At 47.1% G+C, this 20,000-nt stretch overlaps 1 protein-coding gene across 2 annotated transcripts in view; it reads left to right on the top strand.

The window, feature by feature from the left end:
* Nucleotides 1–20,000, top strand: part of cep112 (centrosomal protein 112) — a 110,502-nt gene that overhangs the window by 50,480 nt on the left and 40,022 nt on the right. For both annotated transcript variants that reach the window (XM_076265261.1, XM_076265262.1), the window contains 3 exons: nt 718–825; nt 5,321–5,503; nt 16,496–16,726. In XM_076265261.1, the coding sequence (XP_076121376.1) occupies nt 718–825; nt 5,321–5,503; nt 16,496–16,726 (522 nt within the window). The remainder of the gene's footprint in view (nt 1–717; nt 826–5,320; nt 5,504–16,495; nt 16,727–20,000) is intronic.

The raw sequence follows: 20,000 nt of genomic DNA, 5'->3' as shown, positions 1-20,000 counted from the left end.
TCTCTCTCTCTCTCTTTCACTCTGTTTCTTTCTCTTTTAAGTTTTCACCTGCTGTTGCTTTGCCACTGGTGTAATGTACTGAAAACCTGGACTCAAGCGAGGTACAACCAAACTGTGTTGTAGCTAAAAAAGACAGCTCATTATTGTGCTATTTTCATTAGTATAGTAGGACATTCAGGTTATTTCCTTTTATTTGCTCCAACAAAATTAACCTCATTTCCTGGATGATGAAGCAGTTGTTATTAATTAGACACTGCTTGTGATTTCATAAACATGTATTATGTATTAAAGTAGCACAATGTAGGCATCGTCAACGTACTGCGTACCCATCTAGCGCTAAGGGTGTACCGAACGTGTCTAGTACTGTAGAAAGGGGTCACATTCCTTTTCAGAACAACAAAGATACATAGTTCAATACCTATAGGGGTTCCGAGCATGCATCATTATTGACGAAGCCTCAACTATTATAAGTCTGTGTATCATCAAAATTAGTTTGAAGCCATTTTAAGTTAAAACAGAAGTATGGTCGCCCTGACCTCACTTGGATGGAGATTAGAATCAGGATCGGCGTTAGGTAAGGTTAGTAATATGTCATTATATGCTATTACATTCGAAGTGTGCAGCACAACGTGATGAGAACACGTATTAATTGGGGGATGTCTTTGTGATTGTTTGAGTTATTGTAGTGAATAATAGATTTCCCTTTCCTCTTTTTAGATGGAGAAGGTGGAGGCTGATCTGAACCAGTCCAAAGCAGTCCGGGAGGCGCAGGCCAAAGAGTTCGGCTATCAGCTGGAGGAGCTCAAGCAGCGATATGAACAGCAGGTCAGTACCGCCTGTGTACCCGTATTGCATGTGTCAGTCTGTCCGTCTATTTGACAGGCTTATCTGCCCCGTGCTGTTATAATCAGTTGTATGCATGCATAGACCCTTTTTTCTCAGAGTATGACAACTGTAAGACAACTGTGATCTTTATTTATTGAGACAAGTGTTTGAGAGCATATAGCATTCTAATTTCAGTGCCTCACATCTGTGTGGTGGTGGATATGTCCAATTATCTCTGATTGTATGCCCATAAGGATATACTATTGGCCAGCCACATAATCATATGGATTCTAATCCTCATTTGATGCCATCATATCACCTTTCCATCGCTTCCTACTGATTGGAAATCTAAAAGTCATTTTGTTCAATTTAAATCCCTCTGGTTGATAAAGAATTTTTCTCTTTTGTATTGACTTCAATTAAACCGTTGAAATGCCCGTCAACTGATCCATCTGATAAGGCAGGAGAAAGCGTCTCTACCCACCGAGCCTCTTAATTACTGTTCTCATGGAAGGTACAGTCTGTGAAAATCTTGCATATTTTCTAGAAAGGAGAAACCAATTTCTATGGAGCGTTGCTCATTTGTTCACATGTCATCCACAGAAATGGACACATAACCTGAGATCTCTATCTGGGCCCCATCAATAGAGATAGATAGATAGATACTTTATTGATCCCCAGGGGATATTCAAGAAAATATCCCATTGGTGATATCCATTGGGCTACGAGTTGTCCATAAAATGTAGAGTTAAATGGCAGCGTGCCATTATTGTGTACAATACACACTGTTGTTTCTGTAATATTTGCCTCCAAATGCATCACAGCTTCCCGTTCCACATTCATAGCCACCCCATCCATTTAGCAAAGGATGAAAGACACCAGCCATGTGGATTGTGGCAAATTCTTTTGAAGGATTAGATTGAGTGTAGTTTTCATCCATGCTTACGGATTGCGATAATGAAGAAGGCAGCGTGGCAGATCAGTTTGCAGAGTGGATAATTCTGCCAACTGAGTGCCAATTAAGTTTTCAAATTGTTTTTCTGTCCTTGGACTGGATTTTCAGCCACACATAGTTTGTTTACAGATAAGAAGGCGTAATAATGTACGAGTACATTCATATTCTTTTCCATACGTGCTGGAGGCATATGATCATAATATCCCAGTCAGCAACCAAAGGCACAAGTGTCTCATAATTGAGTGTTGTAGACCCAGAAGCAGAAACACTTCTAAGGCTGATTTTAAATATAATTATTGTAAATTGAATAGATAGCTAAACATGTAGACAGCTAGTAGCCTGCAGACTTGTTTTTATCCACACCAACAGCTATATAGTTGGAACGGATAAAAGCTACCTGCCATGCTAATTGGTAAATTTGCCAATATATTTACTGATGTTGAGCTGTAAAAGTCTTAACTCTTCACTGGACTTTTGACCCAACAAACCTGTGTATAGTATAGCATAGCATAGTGTAGTCTGTAAATTAAGTGACCCAACAAACCCTTCTCTCCATGAAGGCATTTTCAATTTTGCTGTTACATTAGTCGGTAGTGTGAAGAAAAAGAATCCCTCATATCAATAAGTTGGAACTTGTTGGTTTGATTTGACAGACATGAACAGTGTCTTTGTATTTTGGCACTTACATTGATCAAAGGGGCTGTGTAAGTAATTTTTTGAGTACCCATTGAAATCCACCATTACAATGAAGAACACAGGGTGAAGAGCTCCAGATAAAGAATTAAATAAAAGATTTGTTTTGTGTCTTCCACAAGAGTGGAAGCAAAGTCTACTAGAAGGTCAGGTTCAGCCGTTCTTTTGGACACAAAGGGGTCATGAGCCAGACATCAACGCCAGGGTCACCCGGAGACCAGCCTTTAAATGAGCAGCTTGTTGCCTAGTGACCCTGCTGCCACTGTGACATCATGCCAGGCCTCCCAGCTCTTTTCATTCTGAAGAGAGGTTAGAGGTCACAGGCAGATACGGGGGGGGGGGCTCAGGCCCAGGCCCAGGCAGCATTAGAACATGCAGATATCCAACCGAGGGTCCAAATTCTCTCTCTCTCTCTCTCTCTCTCTTGCTCTCACACACACATTGCAGACTCCCTCCCTGTCCCTCTCATGGCTCTTAGTTCACTCACACTCACACAAAAGAGCCCGTCATCCCTCCTGTACTTGAAGAAGCAGAGAAAAAGACCTCAAACGAACCTCCCGCTCTCTCTCTCTACACACACACACACACACACACACACACACACACACACACACCCTCACCCCTGCTGAGTTCATGCTGCCCCTCTCCTTCTGCTCATTTTTTCTCATTCTTTCATCCCTACTCTGTCTCTCTCTCTCTCTCTGTCTTTTTCTCGCTTTCACTCACCAGTCTGTGCTCCCTCCCTCTGTGATGATTGTATCCCAGCCCAGCACTGACATTCCCATTGCTGCCCTGTCGCTTTAAGATGTCTGCCAGCCCATAAGCTCTCACTACTGGTGTTGCTCTGACGCCACCGAACTCATGCTGTTTCCATTGCTCTCCTCTCCCTCTCACTATAGCATCTCTTCTTTCCAGTGTCAATCTGCATTAATGGGGATCTGTTCTGCCAACACCGACACCCCCACCCCCCCTCACATACACCAATAGTGATCATTTTCAAAAAAAATCACGGCACTATGGGAATGTGATCACGTAAGTTACGCTTAAGGTTATTCTGAGAGATGAGCGGCTTCGTGGGAATTGGTAGGTGGGGCTGAGAAATCGCTTGAGGCTAACTTGAGCTAGGTTGGTTAGCTGTTCGCACTGTCGTCAAGACTCAAGTAGAGTACTGCGAAGACAAGTCAGGCGTCCAGAAATTGATTCACTCAAATTTGTAAACGGCTGTCATAAAAAGTGGGTGGAGTTATTCGATCTACCCACAAATCACCGCTGACTGCTTGAAGTGTCATTATTACTGTTCTCTGTGTTCGCACATGCTTCCTTTGGTCAGTGCAGAGGCAGCACGCAAGCGTGACCAATAGAAATGGTCTTGTACAGCTTTAAGACAGTTAAGGCTAGGGCCAGGGTTTCCTAACCTGCTGCATTTGCAACATTCTGAGAGTGCTAGCTTTTCCTAATGGCTGTCCTAACCTGGATATTTGTTTTTACTCGAGCACACGTTACCTTTTTTTGCTTCCGGCAACCTCCGACGTGAAGAAAACCCTCCGATTTCAGACCTCGGCGCATCTGCCATCAAACTGAAGGGTGGGAAAGGGGGAAACCATGCCTCCCCGGCATATTTTTGGCCAGCGTTCTCTTCATGGCCTTCTCTTGCATCTCTCTGGGGTATGTCTGGCTTCCTGCAGGACCTCCCTATTCACCACCTGCTCTGAATAGCCACCAGAGCAGCCTCTTGCTGTCAGGCCCAGGTAGGGTGCCACCACGAGCATTGTAGGGGGATTAGCATCAAAGTGGCAGAGGACCGGGCCCTGCCGAGCCGGCTGGTGGGGGGTGTGGTGGGGGGGTGGTGGTTTGGGGGACCGGTGGAGGTCAGCGTACCCTGCCTGCAAAGAGGGGGCGACTGAGGGGGCAGTGCGGGGAGTGGGAGCCCTGGGAAAACGGCTATGGCTCGATCTCATCACCAGCCCTGAGAGTGTGGAGCACAGCAGGCAGAAAGACAGCGGGAGAGAAGGACAAACTCTTTTCGCCTTTTGTTTGTTCATTTCTGTGTTTCTGTTTTTATCTTCTTTCTCCTTTTCTTGCTCTTTTTGTTCATTTACGGTCGCTTTTGTGGATTACAGTTCAGTTAGGGAGAGAGGTAGCGGTTTATAGTTTTTTTGTTGTTGTTTCTTTCAGTATTTTTTTGTATTTCAAAGTTTACGTTCATTGTAATGTCGTTTTCAAACATACGAATCGCAAAAAGTATGGATGTTACAGTCATTTTTGAGTAGAGAAAGATAGATCTCTGTTACGCTAAATCATGAAGGCAAGTGTATGTTTTGAAGTATCTGTATTTTAGAGCATTTTGGTATCTCTTCGATTTCAGGTATAGCACACGTTGTCACATTTTGACGTTTTATATTCTATCATATTGAAGTCAAGAATGCCGTTGTCATTAAAGTTACATGTTTTTCTCCAGTGGGGTAAAATATGTAGTAGCGAATATTTTCCACTATCCCAGCTGAATAGCTTCATAGCAGCAGTGGGAGGGACGACTCGTGCGCCCCTCTTAGCTGGCCTAGTCCATCCTGGTCTTTTAGGATGGCAGCATTGGCGAGTGGACAGCTGCTAGCGAGAGGGAGAAGCGTACAGTCATCATGAACAGAAACAGTGGGGAGGGGAGGAACAGCATGAGGTCATTGTGATGTAAAAGCGTAATATCAAGATCTTGTTATGTTGTGAGGCGGAGAAATAATAAAAGAGAGGGGAAAAAAACTTTTTTTTCCCTGCTGTGCTTTGGACAAGTTGTCATGACGACAGGGATGTTCTGCCTGATGAAGTCTTGTTGCCTCCTTGTTGTCCAATCAGATGGTGGAGCTGAGACTGCAGCACGAGCAGGAGAGGACGCACGTCCTCCAGCAGCATAATGCCGAGAAGGACAGCTTGGTCCAAGAGCACCAGCGGGAGATCCAGAGTCTGGAGGAGCAGGCACGGGCCGCCGTGACCCAGTACGAACGCAGCACACAGGAATGGAGGAAGCGCGACGGACAGGTAGGGGATCGCGACAGCACGTACGCTTTTTCGCTTTGACGACTTTTGTCGGTAACAATATTTGTATTGTTATATTTGTATCGCTTTTTGAACGCTCTGAAATGAATTCTCACACCTTAAGTGTTTGAGTTATTTTCTTATATTCGAATTAAAAAGATTTTTAAGAACTTTTTTCCTCACGGAAACAAAAAGCGTTATTTCTTTACCGCGCAGTACATTTGGACAAAACTCTGAAATGTAATTTCGCGTCAAAGAAATTCTTAACAGTGGAAACTTTTTTTGTATCTTTTTTTTTCTTTTTTTTTTTAAAATCTTCTCTCACATTTCATTTTGTCTCAGTGGGGTATAGCACTAGAGCTGAAAAGCCCCAGATGCGGAAAGGGCAGGTTACCACAGGAGAGCGAGTGCCGAGAATTCTGGCCTTTTATTCCCCTCCCTGGGTTGCATTTCTCTTTTCTTTGGCCCCCGTTGTTGGGCTGGGGCAGGGGCAGGGGCTGAGCCGTGTGCCCACACCCTGATGCTCCAGCACTGGGGATCGGCGGTGGGGCACCGGGCTGCCGGACTCGGCTGGATAAGCTCTCCGCTCTGCAGGTAGTCGTCGCCTGCCGCAGCTTCGTCGCCAGTTATTACACTGCTCCTGCCGCAAGCCCTTCCGCGTATACAGCGATGAATTACAACTGTCCCAATTTTGCAAAAAGAAAAAAAAAGAATATCAATTTAGATCACTCTTGCCCCTTCTCTCTTCTTTTTGTCTCTATTGCCTGTTCCGCCAAATCCCCTTTTTACTTCACCTCCACTGGTATCGCATTCAGTCTGGCTGCTGGTGGGGTCTCAGTGGGAAGCCGCTTGACAGGCTAGCCCCCAACTGTGGGTGGATTTGACTCTTCAAACCCCAAATGAAATGTAAATTGTCGGCATAGCGGGAAAGGGGTCTGCTGGTGCTTCGCTTGAGAAGCAAGCCTAGCCGCAGTAGCTCTTGTACCATGGGGCATATACATGTGTCAGGTAGCACATACCCTAAAGCAGGTCAACCATCACCTTCTGCCACCATCGTAGGTGTATTAGGATCCAGTTAGGCATTGTGTAAAGTAATTTGTATTTCTAAGTCTGTAATGATTTTTAAGTTTATAATGATTACATGACTAGTGCCATGTTAAGAGTAATAATTATGTTTATAATGTGGTTATTGATTGCTAATAATTAAGCAAACTGTTTACATAAAACCTTTTTTTTTTCAAAGTTCTGCCATTTCAGTACAGTGGCTTTCCCTAAGTAAAAGTAAAAGATGAAGGCTTTGATGTTTTTGACATATATGTTGGATTAAATGAGTATGGATCACAAATTGAGCCTCTCTACCAAACCCTACAGACTGGCTTGTTCGCTCTGTACAGCGTATATGAAGCGGCTGAACAACAGGAGTCCGTCCTGGCCCGCCACGATAACAACGTCTAGTCCTCCATCACGTCTGGAGAAACACAAATGAGCAACTTGCCTTCTCTCCTGGGAGCTCTGTCTGTGGTTTGGCTACTGTGGATTTCAGCTTGGAATTGGACTGATGATGTGATTGCAGTCAATCAACCACTGAACCGTAACACCCCCTCGCTCCATGAGGGTGAGAAGTGCAGGAAGCACTACAGCGGGAAGCCTCCCCTCCCACACAGACCCAACATGAGAGGTTGCCCTGTCCATCATTGCACAAGACTGAATGCTGCATGGAATAATTTCTGATGTTACTTAGCTTCAAAAGGCAAGGAATTCCTTTTAACCTAGACCCACGTTCAAAACAAGGCAGTGATCATCCATTCTGTGTTTTGGTAAAAAAAGAAGGCGCTAACTGTGTGTGTGTGTGTGTGTGCGTGCGTGCGTGTGTGCGTGCGTGCGTGCGTGCGTGCGTGCGTGCGTGCGTGCGTGCGTGCGTGCGTGTGTGTGTGTGAGCGAGAAAGAGAGGCTGAGCTCAGGATGGGTGTAGAGAAAAAAGAAGAGAGAACAGAACTCTCCACACCAAAGCACATTTTAAAAGTCAAAGCCGTATGAAAACTCCAGGATTGAAACCAGTTTCATCATATTTTGATGGAGCCAGATCAGAGCCTCTGTCTGCCTTGATGCACCTCAAACTGAGTCTGACAGTTGAGATGGAGTTTGTGAGGCCAAAGGGGAGGGCACGTCTGAAGCCTCCTACCTGGACACTGAAATCATCCAAGCCCTGGACTTTGCGAGATAAGACAGCCCAGAAGTGCACTTCTGGCCACTCTGACATAAACCTAATTTCTCCCCTTCCGTGAAGTGGAGGGAGATGCAGTCAAGCATGAGGAAGGCACTCAAAGGTAGAAGTGAGCTGGTTTTCTGGAGAGGGTTTCTGGGCCACGAGTGGGAAGAAAAAGGTCAGTAACCCTGGCCAGCCACCTCCTGCATGTGCTCAGTGGAGGAGTTGGAAGCGGTTGATACAAGCAATATTTATTTATATACTTGAAAGAAGGCTTTGGACAAAAGGGTTGGAAAGGAGGTTGGCCGCTGGCTTCTCGCTTGGAGATGTTGGAAAAAAAGGGTGCTCTGTAGAGGGAGAGCTTGCAAGGTTTGCGGATGTCCATCTCTCTCTCACACACACACACACACACACACACACACACACACACACACACACACACACACACACACACACACACATACACACACATACACACGCACATAAACAGACAGACACATTGAAGATGAGTCACTCTGGACTCATCCCGTTGATGTGGTCAGCTAGCCTAGCGGGAGATCAAGCCGTAGCGGATGGCGCTGGATGAGGAGGCGGCAAGTGAGCTGCGTGGTGCCCACCCATCCAAACGCACAGGGCCCTTTTGTTCTCTGGGCTCCAGGCTTTGTTTTTGTCTGCGTGCATCGGCCCTCCTTCCACACCGACGGCGGCCTGCCCTCGCACCCGAGCCAAGGAGCTCAGCTGTTGCACGTGACAGGACAGTGCTCCTCTTTGTTCTCCGGCGAGGAGGACGGACCAAAACATACCTGCGCCCCTCTGGTTTAGCAAGCACCGTCTTCCCGCTATCGCAGTGTTGGCCAAGCGGCTCCATTTGTTTTATCCTTGACCTTGTTTTCCTTTCTCCCTGACTATCTGACTATGCAGACGTTAGCCATTGTGGGATAGTGTTTCTGGAGCTACAGCTGTGATATCTGTTTCCAGCCGTTATTCCGGGCAGTGCAGAGCTTTTATTGATTGCCGTCTTTAGTTTCTGCAGTTATTATTGAACACACACAAAGGGAAGCAGTCTGAATCAGATTCTCAAGGATCAAGTCTGGAATGGATGTTTTTTTTCTCTCTCTCCCTGAACCTGAAGCTGCTGTTTGTTTTTCTTTTTTTTCTGTTGAGGGGGCAGTTGAAGGGGGGGGGGGTAGTTACCATCCCTTAGGCTCAACCCCCTGCATGGGTACTGTGTGAAGATGAAAGGGATAATGGGCGAGGGTGGTGTCGGCGGTCCACACTGGAGGTCTCTCTCTCTCCTTCGACCCTGGCTGGCTCTTTATAAAGAGATTCCACCATTAGATACTCTGTAGTTCGCCTTAAAACAACAGCTCATTCAAAGATTTAAAAGGATTCAAAAGATGCAGTGGTTTTCCTCTGTGTTGTCCTTTGTAGATATTTTGAGCTATTTGCACTGGCTCTGTGTCTGACCCAAGTGATGGGGCTTCCCTCTGCAACCGTTCCTCCTTTAACTCACACTAGAATGGAAGCATGTGGAAGAATGGAAGATGTGTTTATTTTTGTACTCTCTTAGCCTCTGTAAAGTCAGTATGTTTGCATGGATGCAATAGCCTGGTTAAGGTCACAAGTTTAACTAAGAAACTAGACCAAACTAAGATGTCTTTAGAGCTGTTTAAATAAATAGTCAATGTAAACTGACATATTTGACTAGACAACAATGCGTTGTCTTATAGGAAGAGCAACATAAATGGGATAGAAACCCTGATCGTGGGTCTGAAGAGATCTAAGCATACATATTTGTTTTTCAGTTAATATGGGTGTGACCAAATTCACCCTGAATCACAAGTGTTAATGTAGTAGAGTTTAGTCTGATTCTGTCGTGGATGGGCTGATATCAGATAAGTGGTTTGCACTGTGAGGGTAAACATAGTCAGTGTTTCAGATATGTTGGTTCATGTTTTTTCCCTACCGCCTGAATGCTGAAACATAGTAATGCTGTTTGCAGTGTCATCCTGTATGGAGGAGATGTAAGCTATTTTATATGCTGCCACTCAAATCTCCAGTATGACATTTCCTATTCTCCAACTTCATTTGAAATTTAGTTCTTTCTTTATCCTTCGACCACTTGATTTTTCTCTTTTATCTTTGATGAATTTTGTATTTTCCTTTTTTGCCCCCTAACTAATACATCAGAGATCAAACAGCATGGTGGAGAATCAGAGATCCTCAGACTCCCCCCCCCCCCTTCCTTTTCCTCCACCCTCTCTTTGCTGCTGTGATTGGCAAATTCATGACGTTGTCAAACTCTCAAATCTCTGGGTAAGAGATTAGTGGCCAGTGAAGCAGAAGTTGTGGCATGACAGTGCGAGAGTGAAGCAGGCTGTAATCGGAGCTCCTTGGCTCTGATGCACAGGGCATAGGCCGGAGGAATCTGTGAGCCATGTCTCCAGTAAGCGGATTGTCCCAACCACAGCTTCTCATGCTAGACATGACAAACTGTTTCTGTCAGTACTTTGCTGTGACGTGCACAATTCTGACGCACCAGCACTCATTGCATGGATACAGAAGATGGAGAACCTGGAGCCTGTAAAAAGGATGTCGAAACAGGTAGTGAAAGAAATTCGACTGGAGTTCGACTGGCTCTATGACTAATATGTGAGTTGTTTGTGTAACACACTGTTTGGTTCCAAGTCTTTGTGTCGACTTTTGCTCTTTTTCTAGGCTTTGACCATCAACATTTGTTTGGTGTTGCTGAGTCTACTTTTAGTCCTGTTGACAACAAAAAAAAATGCATAATGTGTTTGACCCTAAGCGGGGGGGAGCGGAAAAAGAAAAAAGCTCCCTCAAACCACTGCCTCTCCACGGCCCATTGTTTCAATCAGAGCTGAGCCTTTCATGTGGGACAGAAATGGCGTGTCAGACCACGGCTGTCCACAGATCCAGCTGTGCTCGGCAGAGGGGATTTATGTGTTGATGAGGTTGGAACTCAATAAAGGCAGCGCAGTTTCAATGGGGGAAGAAAGCGTCAAGCTTTTTCGCTCCCTGCACCAACTCCCCCCCAACCTCACTCAAATGCCAATATTTCCATCGGTCTTATGAAGCAAATGGCTCAGAGTGTTTGGCCTGAAAACAGCCACCCAACTGCTCCCCCCCCCCACCCCCCACTCCTCTCCATCCTCTCACCAAGTACACCACCACCACCCCACCCATCCCTTAAAGAGATGCTAATGAGCTGTGCGAGAGCTGATACCAGGCCTCGGCTGCGGCTCTTTCATGTGTGGGCACCGGCAGGGCCATTCATGCCGCACTGGGCTAGAACACAGACAGAGAGAGAGGGAGGGAGGAACGTGCCACAAGATATGCGGCTGCCGCCAGCTATTAGCATTCCCCATGCCATGTGTGTCACTGCAGCGAGCGCAGTCGCTGGCACTCTGGCTGTGGATTTGCTTGTTTGCATAGTGGGCTGTTTATGTGTTTGCTACTTCATAATACCCAAGATCTATTCAAGCACAAACAGGTATCACATCAGGTTACGTTTGTATTTGGTCATACTTCTTGATAAGACCGTGATCATGATTATTTATTGTAGTGGGCATGATGGGTCTTAGTTATTTGTATTAAGCTGTGGTTAGAAGTGATGGTTTCTTGGTGTTTTATGCCCCCAACGTTGTCTTCAAGGCAGCGCTGCCTGGAAGGCACTAGGGTTAGGCATGGGTTAAGGTTAGGGTTGGGGTTAGGTTAAGGATTAGGTGCCTTTAAGTCAGCGGTGGCAGTGCTGCCTGGAAGACAACGTTGGGGGCATAAAACACCATCAAGCGGTGCTTGAGGCTTCTACTCTTGGCAAGCAACACAGGCATGGTCAATGCTACCTTCCATCTGCAACGCCTAAGGATTACCCAACGCTGACGAGCCCTTGAACAAAGTTTGGATTTTACATCATGTGTTGCACTGTATAAGACCAAACCCTACATCCCATGTCCGTGGAAACATGGACGGATTATGAACTTTCGGGCCCCTGGGCCCAGTTGTATTAAGGGCCCCCCACTAATTGTCGCATATGTGGAAGGGAGGTTTGGGTGTCCTCCCTCAGAAATGTTTTCATTTGTTTGATGTGATTTCCTGTATTCTGGTGCATTTTGGGGATGGCCAATATTAAATTCAATCAGATTCATAGCCTACATCCTGATTTGTTGATATTGAGGCAATGATTCCATTCAAAAGCTTGGGCTTCAGGGCCCCCTGACCCCTTGGGCCCCCGGGCCCGGTAGGCCCGTGCAGTAATCCATCTCTGCGTGGATATAAGCTGAAATTGATTATTATTGTCAAAGCACACCAGAAAGTTCAGTGTTGTTACAGTATGTTAAGGCTCTCAATCAGAGCCTGAATATCTCCTCTTCTCTCAATTTCAACTCTATATTATCTGGGCAAATGTAGAAGGTCAAAGCAGATGGAAGGGTGTGCATTACATTCAAACACCAAGCACAGCACAGAAGAGACTTTAAGATCAAATAGCCTTTAGCCACTGGCCAACCGACAAGAGTCTGCTTGAGACCTGCATAAGCATCACCAGTGAAGCACTCACCACTCACAACTTCAGTTTTTCTCCCACTCCTCTTATTAGAAAAAACCTTCTCTAGTAGCTCTGAGGACATCTCGTAGGTCATCTCAGATCTGAGACGCTGGGGGTGCTGGTGAATCCCACTCTGCTGTCATAAGATTGGCTGCTCTCCAGGTGCTCATGCAGTCTTGTCCTGCTAGTGAAGCTGATGAGGATGATTGCTGGAGTGGTTTCCTGCTGGCTTCTTTCCACTGGATTTGCATTCAGAACTTGTGGTGTGCATAGAGGCGGGACGAGGAGTCCAACACAACCTGATTTCATCCTCTGTCAAGATTCCAAGAAGTAATTCAGTAATTCATGAAAATAAAAGATTTTTTCTTCTTCACATAAATCAAAAAGGGACTACAGTGTACTGCCTATATATGTGTGCTCTAGCTGTGTCTGTCAACCATACCCTCAAGCCCAGCATCCTCATGCCTCGTTCTCAGATGCGTGTGCATTCTGTGTACCCTGTCACTACTGCGCTGTGGTTGCGCGCGTGTGTGTATTCACACCAGTTACTTCTCTGATGCAGGACTGCTGAGGAGCTGCTGCTACAGTATCTTTTGTTGTTTCTTTTCACAGGACCACTTGTGACACACTTGCCTCTTGCATGAAAAATAGCCACCTCTGTTCTCTAGCTGGCTATATAAGCATCACTGGAAATGAGGACTAACCCTCAATGAACTTCCAAGAATAAATAAAGGTTGAATGAACGAATTAATGAATGTATTGTGGTTTCAGTACCTGAGACACACGTCTCACGGAGGCAGTTTGAAAGCTCTAACCTTTGAATATGGGCACCAAAACGAGAACGAGCAGATAACACAGCCGTACCCATACTGTACACAGACACCATGCATCTGGTGTGAACGAGGCGTTATAGGTCTGATGGCATTTTCACAATTCTTGACAGCAGATGGTAAACTGTCCCACTTCAGCCCTCTTCCTTATTGTGGTCTACTTGCCGGCTTTAGGACTCCTCAAATGATGACACAATTCATTATGTTGGATCTACTTGTGATTACTGGTCATTGTATTGGACCTACTTGTGATTACTGGTCATTGCATTGGATCTACTTGTGATTATTGGTCATTGTATTGGACCTACTTGTGATTACTGGTCATTGTGCTGGATCTACTTGTGATTACTGGTCATTGTATTGGATCTACTTGTGATTATTTGTCATTGCATTGGATCTACTTGTGATTATTTGTCATTGTATTGGATCTACTTGTGATTACTTGTCATTGTGTTGGATATCCTTTTGATTACTGGTCATGGATCACTCTAAGGGCCTTATAACAAGTGACAAAATCTGCATTCTGGCCTCTACAGTACCCAGACATGAGGACACCGTTCACAGGGAACCTGTAGGAGATCTTACTGTAAATGCACTACCCTATCTCAAACTGAGCCACTGCTCCTGTGCATACAGTGACTGAATGTACACAGAGAATGTGCTAATGGACTGATCCAAGTGTATTATGCTGTTTGCCATCTGGCTTAGTTTGGTTTCTTGCAAACATCAAAAGACTATTTTATTTCAGTAATAGCTCTGTAGGATTGGCGTGGCTTAATTTTTCCCTTTGATGCAATTCCTTCCAAATTGTTTTTCTTTCTTGATTTGGTTTACCGTCTGTTTTGGTATTAATGTTGCATCGGGGAAGCTAAGAGATCTGAGGCTTTCAGCATCAAGCTAATTAGCTTAATTCTTTAATTATAAACAGACAGCACACACCTGGCTAGACAACAGCAGAACAGAGTATCCCTTTCATTTGTGGTATAGTTCTGTACAATGAAGAATTAGTCCCCTTCGTCCGGTTGAAGAGTGTGTTATAGATGGAACTTCCGAGGGGCTAGTAGAGTAATGGGCAGGCAGTAATGCTCTCTGGGCCTCTTGGTGTGGAGGGGCCCTCCACCGCTCCACTAGAGAGAGAGAGAGAGAGAGAGAGAGAGAGAGTCAGAGTCAGGAGAGGCAGAGTAGGAGGTGGAGAATAAGAATGAGAGAGAGTTTGTGACTAAGTGTTTGTATGACATGCCTTTGAAGTGTTGCTGCTGCTTCTTCTGCTGGTGAATTACCCCAAGTGCCTGCCACTGAGAGAGAGTTTGTTTCCTGTCTGACTGCCACTAGAGGCCCCGATAGACAGCCCAGGCCGCCTCCCCTCATTTGCCCTGGGATCAGAGGAAGGCAGAGCACTCCCTGGCACTCAGGAGCCCTGAGCACTGTGCCACTGGTCTGGGATCAGCCGTGACATGCCTCGAGTCAGCACCCATCAGGCTGCAGATCATACGTTTCTATGTCAGCGTGTCCTGCATTGAATACTCTGATGAGACTGAATGCAGATGAATGCAGCGATGAGTGATGCGCTGCTGAATGCAGTCTGATGACACGCTCATGAATACAACGCTCATCCATCATGTGTACCTGCCTTTGAGGAAGCTGCCATCTCTGTTCAGCAGGTTTCCATCTAAAAACATAAAGGGAAAAGCACTGTCTTTTCAGTAGGTTTGAGAGTGCAGTGTGGTGGAAAGGGGTGCAGCAGTGCAGCCAGAGCGTGTAGGACTATGTGTTTATTGTGGGGTGTCAGAGTTCAGTCTAGTCAGTCTGCAGAGCTGCACACACACAGATACGCACACACACACACAGATACACACACACACACACAGATACACACACACACACACACAGAGGCACACAGTCCCTGTCAATGTTTTGTAATTTCCAGCTTTCTGTTCTGACCTACTCCTTTCTGTGAGCCATCTGCCCAACCTGGCCGTCAGGCCGCGTCGCCAGTCTAGCCCCTCAGATTGTTTTTCCAGCCCCCATGAGATGAGAAGTGGCCACAGTCCCCTCACAGACACACACACACACACACACACACACACACACACACACACACACACACACACACACACACACACACACAAACAGACACACACACACCCCACGCCTGTGAGTAACTGACCTTTGATTTTCGCTAATTTCTCTCATTAAATCAAACCGCTGACCTCTGTGGAATGCGGCCCTTTGATGTTGCACCCTGTGGCAGCGCAGATCAGAGGGGGAGCGGTTTCGCCTTTCCCCCTCGCTACCCCCCGGCTGCTTTTTTCTAAACACACACACACACACACAAAGAGAGAGATGGAAGTGTCTGCATGACATCTGTCCGGTCCTGTCCTCATTCCCCCTGTACTCAAAAACACACCGCGGATAAACGCTGAACCTGTTCTGTGTGTCCGCCTGCCTGCCTGGACCCTGAGGGGAAGGAGCCCTGGCCCCAATGTCTTTGATCTTCCTCATTGAATGGCATCATGACTTGGTGTGTGTGTGTGTGTGTGTGTGTGTGTGTGTGTGTGTGTGTGTGTGTGTGTGTGTGTGCCTGTGTGTGTCTGTGTGTTGTGTCTGTGTTTCTCTGTGTGCACATGAGTTGAAAGCACCACTTTGTGCTTTATCAGTTCCTGTCCTAGAAATGAAAACTCATGACCTTGACATTGGAAGCATTCTTTTTAATTGCACTTTGATGTGTGCATGATTGCTTATCTGTGTGTGTGTGTGTGTGGCTTTGGTGTATTATGACATACCTTTGTGCATGTTGGTGAGTGGTAAACCTGGTATGTAGATGATGCAATATACTGTGCCCTGCTGTAAACACAAACTCTTGTGAATGCAAGCATTCAGCAGCACGCTATACTATACTGCATCTCATCCTGTTGAAAAGTATGATGCCGCAATACCCAGAAACACGTTTGCACATTTGTTGTATACACAGATGTACTGTATTTACCAACCTTTTTATAGCTTTCCGTATTTACACATTGGTACATTGTACATCATGTGTCAGGATGTTTGTACTGGGTAATATGCATGTTTTAGGATTGTGTGTGTCTATGCAGGTGTGTGTATGTCTGATCTTTTGCACGTGCGCACATGCGCATGCACACTGTTTTGTTGTGTGTGTGTGTGTGTGTGTGTGTGTGTGTGTGTGTGTGTGCACGAGTACCTCTGTGTCCCCAAACACGTTCCCACTCACCTATGTCGTCCTGTCCCATCTCTTCTGTCCCCACTGTCTGTACCAATGCTTGTGTGTGTGTGTGTCCTAAAACATGTTCCCACTCACTCACCTGGGTGTTAAACACTGCCCCTACTCACCTGTATCCTCCTGCCCCCCCCCCCCCCCCCATGTGCTGCAGCGTGTGGCGGAGCTGGAGGCCCAGGTGCAGTCCCTTCGAGAGGAGCTGCTGCAGACGCACAGCCAGCGCAAGCAGCAGCTGATCGAGCTGGGCCTGCTGCGCGAGGAGGAGCGCCAGCGCGCCGCCCGGGACCAGGAGGCCGCCGTCACGCGCCTCCGCGCCCAGATGGAGCGCGTACGCCAGGACCTGGAGCGCAGCCACGCCGCCGAGAGGGAGCTGGCGCTGGAGAAGGTGTGTATGGGAAGGTGGCGGGGAATGGGATCGTACCAAATGGGGGGGTGGGGTGGAGGGGGGGTAACCAGCTCGTTTCTGCTGATACCGCTCCCGGTACCGAGGTGAGTGCATGTGTGGCTGAGACTTCTTCAAGGTGGTGCATGGTGGAATCGGCATTGAGGGAGGAATCTTCACGCACTGTTTTCTCCCGTCAGAGGTTGACTTGTCTTCATACCGGTACTGAGTGTGTGTGTGTGTGTGTGTGCGTGTGTGTGTGTGTGTGTGTGCGGGGACTTAATGAAGGCCTGTGCAGCAAAAGTGGAGAAAAGAAAATATGGCAAATCAGCCTATTGAAGACATTCATTCCCTCTCTCCCTCTTCCTCTCTTTCCTCCCTCTCTCCCCCTCTCTCTCCCTCTCCCTCCCTTTCTCTCTCCCTCCCTCGGTGTTGCCTCTGTCCCCGGAGCTTACTGTACTGCAGTACTGCTGACTTCTCGTCTCAGATTGACATGTAAACAGACTGTCCCTGAGTGTCCCCTCCACTGGGCCGCTGCAGCTGTACTCCATTAGAGCTCAACTTCAGGGCTGCTCAGAGTTTGCTTAGGAATGTTGCAGCCCTCATCCTTTAGGCACTCGACATCTAGCGCAGACACGGCAGTTGTGTGTCTGTCTGTGTGTGTGTGTGTGTGCGCTTGTGTGTGTGTGTGTGTGTAGGTAGCTGTGTGTCTTCGAAACCAGGGCCGGGGAAAAGCTCCCATAATCCCGTGCAGGTTGAGCAGGAAGCGGGAAAAAGGTGGCGTTGATCAGGAGCAGTAATCCTGATTAGGCCCATCAAAGCGATTACTCCACGTCCGCGGACAAAAACGAAGGAGAGCAAAAGCGAGAGAGGGAGAGACAGAGAGAGAGAGAGGAGTGCGTCAATGCCGTGCGGGACGCTGCGGACATCTGTGATGCATTACTCACCGGGCCCTGGCCTCCATAAATCCCGCCGCTGCCACCATTTTGGGACCAGATGCGACCGTGAACCTGAGCACCCCCAGACCCAGACCCTTGATCCACCATCACATCAACGCAGACCCGGACTCTAAAGGATGCTTGCTGAGCGCCATATTGTTTTCCTTAGTGTTTTCAAACAGGCCGAGATGCATATATTCCATGCACACAAGGTGCACTGCAGTGTAGACCAGGCACACAGCCAGTGATGGGGACATTTTGATCTATGGTGCTGACAGAGATTGCTTTGAGCCACACAAAGCTTCAGGAGTCTCTGAAAAATACTACCCAGGTGCAGGAGCAAGAGTGAGAATCGTTTTGGAAGAGTATACTCTGTGCACGGATGTGCTCCCAAAAGAAAGTTGTTGCTTAGCTACCTGCCTCCCTGTCTAAATGACCCATGGCCAGAAATCTCTGTTTTTTAGCCTTATCAAGGCAAAAGTGCAGGTGTGTGTGTGAGTGTGTGTGTGTGTGTGTGTGTGTGTGTGTGTGTGTGTGTGCGTGTGTGATTGTGTGAGTGTGTGTGTGAGTGTGTGTGTTTGTGTGTGTGTGAACAGTTTGTGACCCAGGAACAGACCTTCATCTCACACAAACTCTCTCCTGAGGCCATGAGTCGGCTCAACTCCATTTACCCGGCAATTGTCTGGACCTCGTGGAACTGTCTGGAAGCTTCACCTTCGCTCCCTGCTCTTGCTATCGCATGTCTCTTCTCTCTGCCGTCAGAGAAATAATTAATTGTTTCACACACACACACACACACACACACACACACACACACACACACACACATATGCGCATCACTTCTCATATATGCGCATACGTCTTATTCTTCCAGCATAAGCAGGAAGCGTAACAGTTGGCTGGGGAAGTCATTGCTCTCGCCTCTTCACACTCACCCTTTTTCCCCCAGCTCCAACTTCGTGTGAGTTTTTATCGGAGGGTGAAAGTTTCAGCATTTCATTTAGTCAGCCAGTCTTTTCTTCCTGCCCCCTTCACAATCACACACACTCACACACACACACACACACACACACACACACACACACACACACGTCCCTCCAACACCCCCCCACCCCACCCTGCCTTTCGTCTCCCGGCGGCCAGATCCGTATTGACTTGGGCTGTGTTTTGTAGGCTGAAAATGTCTCCTTGTGTTTGATGCTGCGCTCTGCAGTCGGCCGCTCCGCGCCTGGACTGGACTGGACTGACGCCGCGTTTGAACACTCTGCACAGATCCCCAGAAAAAGAAGGGAGGAGAAATCCATTAAATCCATGAATGGATTTTCATCAAAAGAAGCGTTTTTCTCCCCCCCCTCCCCCCCTTCTCTCACACTCTCTCTCTCTCTCTTTCCATCTCTGACTCTGTCTGTCTCTGAGTCTCTCACTTTTTTTGCCTGTGGAGGAGAGTTTGTGGAATAAAATAATGAGTAACAGAGTGTCAGAGAGAAAAAAGGGAGAGAGAGATAAGATCATGCATTAGATTGTTCCAGCGTCTGAGTTCCTTACAAAAAGGAAAAGGGGGGTTGGAGGTGGGGGACTGGTGGGGGATGTTGAGGGAAAGGGGAATGAGGGTGATAGGGGGGGGGGGGTAGGAAAAAGGGACTTTATTTCAGTTCATCTGGTGACTACTGAGCTGTTTTATCTGCAGGCTGCGTGAGCTGTCGCCTGCGCCCAATCTCCAGCCTCCACAGAGGGTCCCCGGGAGCCTTGTTGTGCCAGATAAACCTGCCTCCTCCGACAGGCAGGCCTCCGCCCACACCCCCACCCGCGCACCTGTCTGTGAAGCTCTCCCCCTCTCTTTTCTTCTCTCGCTCTCTATCTCTCTCTCTCTCTCTCTCTTCTCTTCTCTCACTCTCTATCTCTCTCTCTCTTCTCTCTGCAGACTAAGCTGAATTAGGACTTTTCAGAAGCCGCCGAGTGAGACCTGTGTAGTAGAATGTGCCGCCACCCTTTTCAACTTTTTTGCCAACGTGGGCCCTTTCTGCAGGAAAGTTTGTGCAAGTTACATGCCAGACGTCTGATCAAGCTAATCCCCCTCTCAGTGTGGTCAGGGAGGACTTCACTCAAACAGAGATTGTGTCGAAGTCAGAATCTTTCTGATGTAGTTGATGGAAGTTTGGGTCCATTAAGTCACATGGCAGTGGACTTAGTTGCTGAATGAATGTCGTCTTCTACGTTAGCAGTTAGCAGTGGGTATTCATCCCTCTCTGTGTGAGACCAGAGATCAGGTCTGTGATGGAGAAATGTTTGTTAGTTCAGCCAAAGCAACATGTTAAAGCAACACCAAAGACTTTTTTGCA

Source organism: Alosa pseudoharengus, unplaced genomic scaffold (assembly GCF_046254945.1).
Source record: "Alosa pseudoharengus isolate Yale_2024_CS ecotype anadromous, Long Island Sound unplaced genomic scaffold, YU_APseudo_1.1 YU_APseudo_1.1_scf_4, whole genome shotgun sequence".
NCBI classification, from domain to species: Eukaryota; Metazoa; Chordata; class Actinopteri; order Clupeiformes; family Clupeidae; genus Alosa; species Alosa pseudoharengus.
Note: the sequence above shows the minus strand (reverse complement) of the source record. Positions and strands in the feature narration are given on the sequence as shown.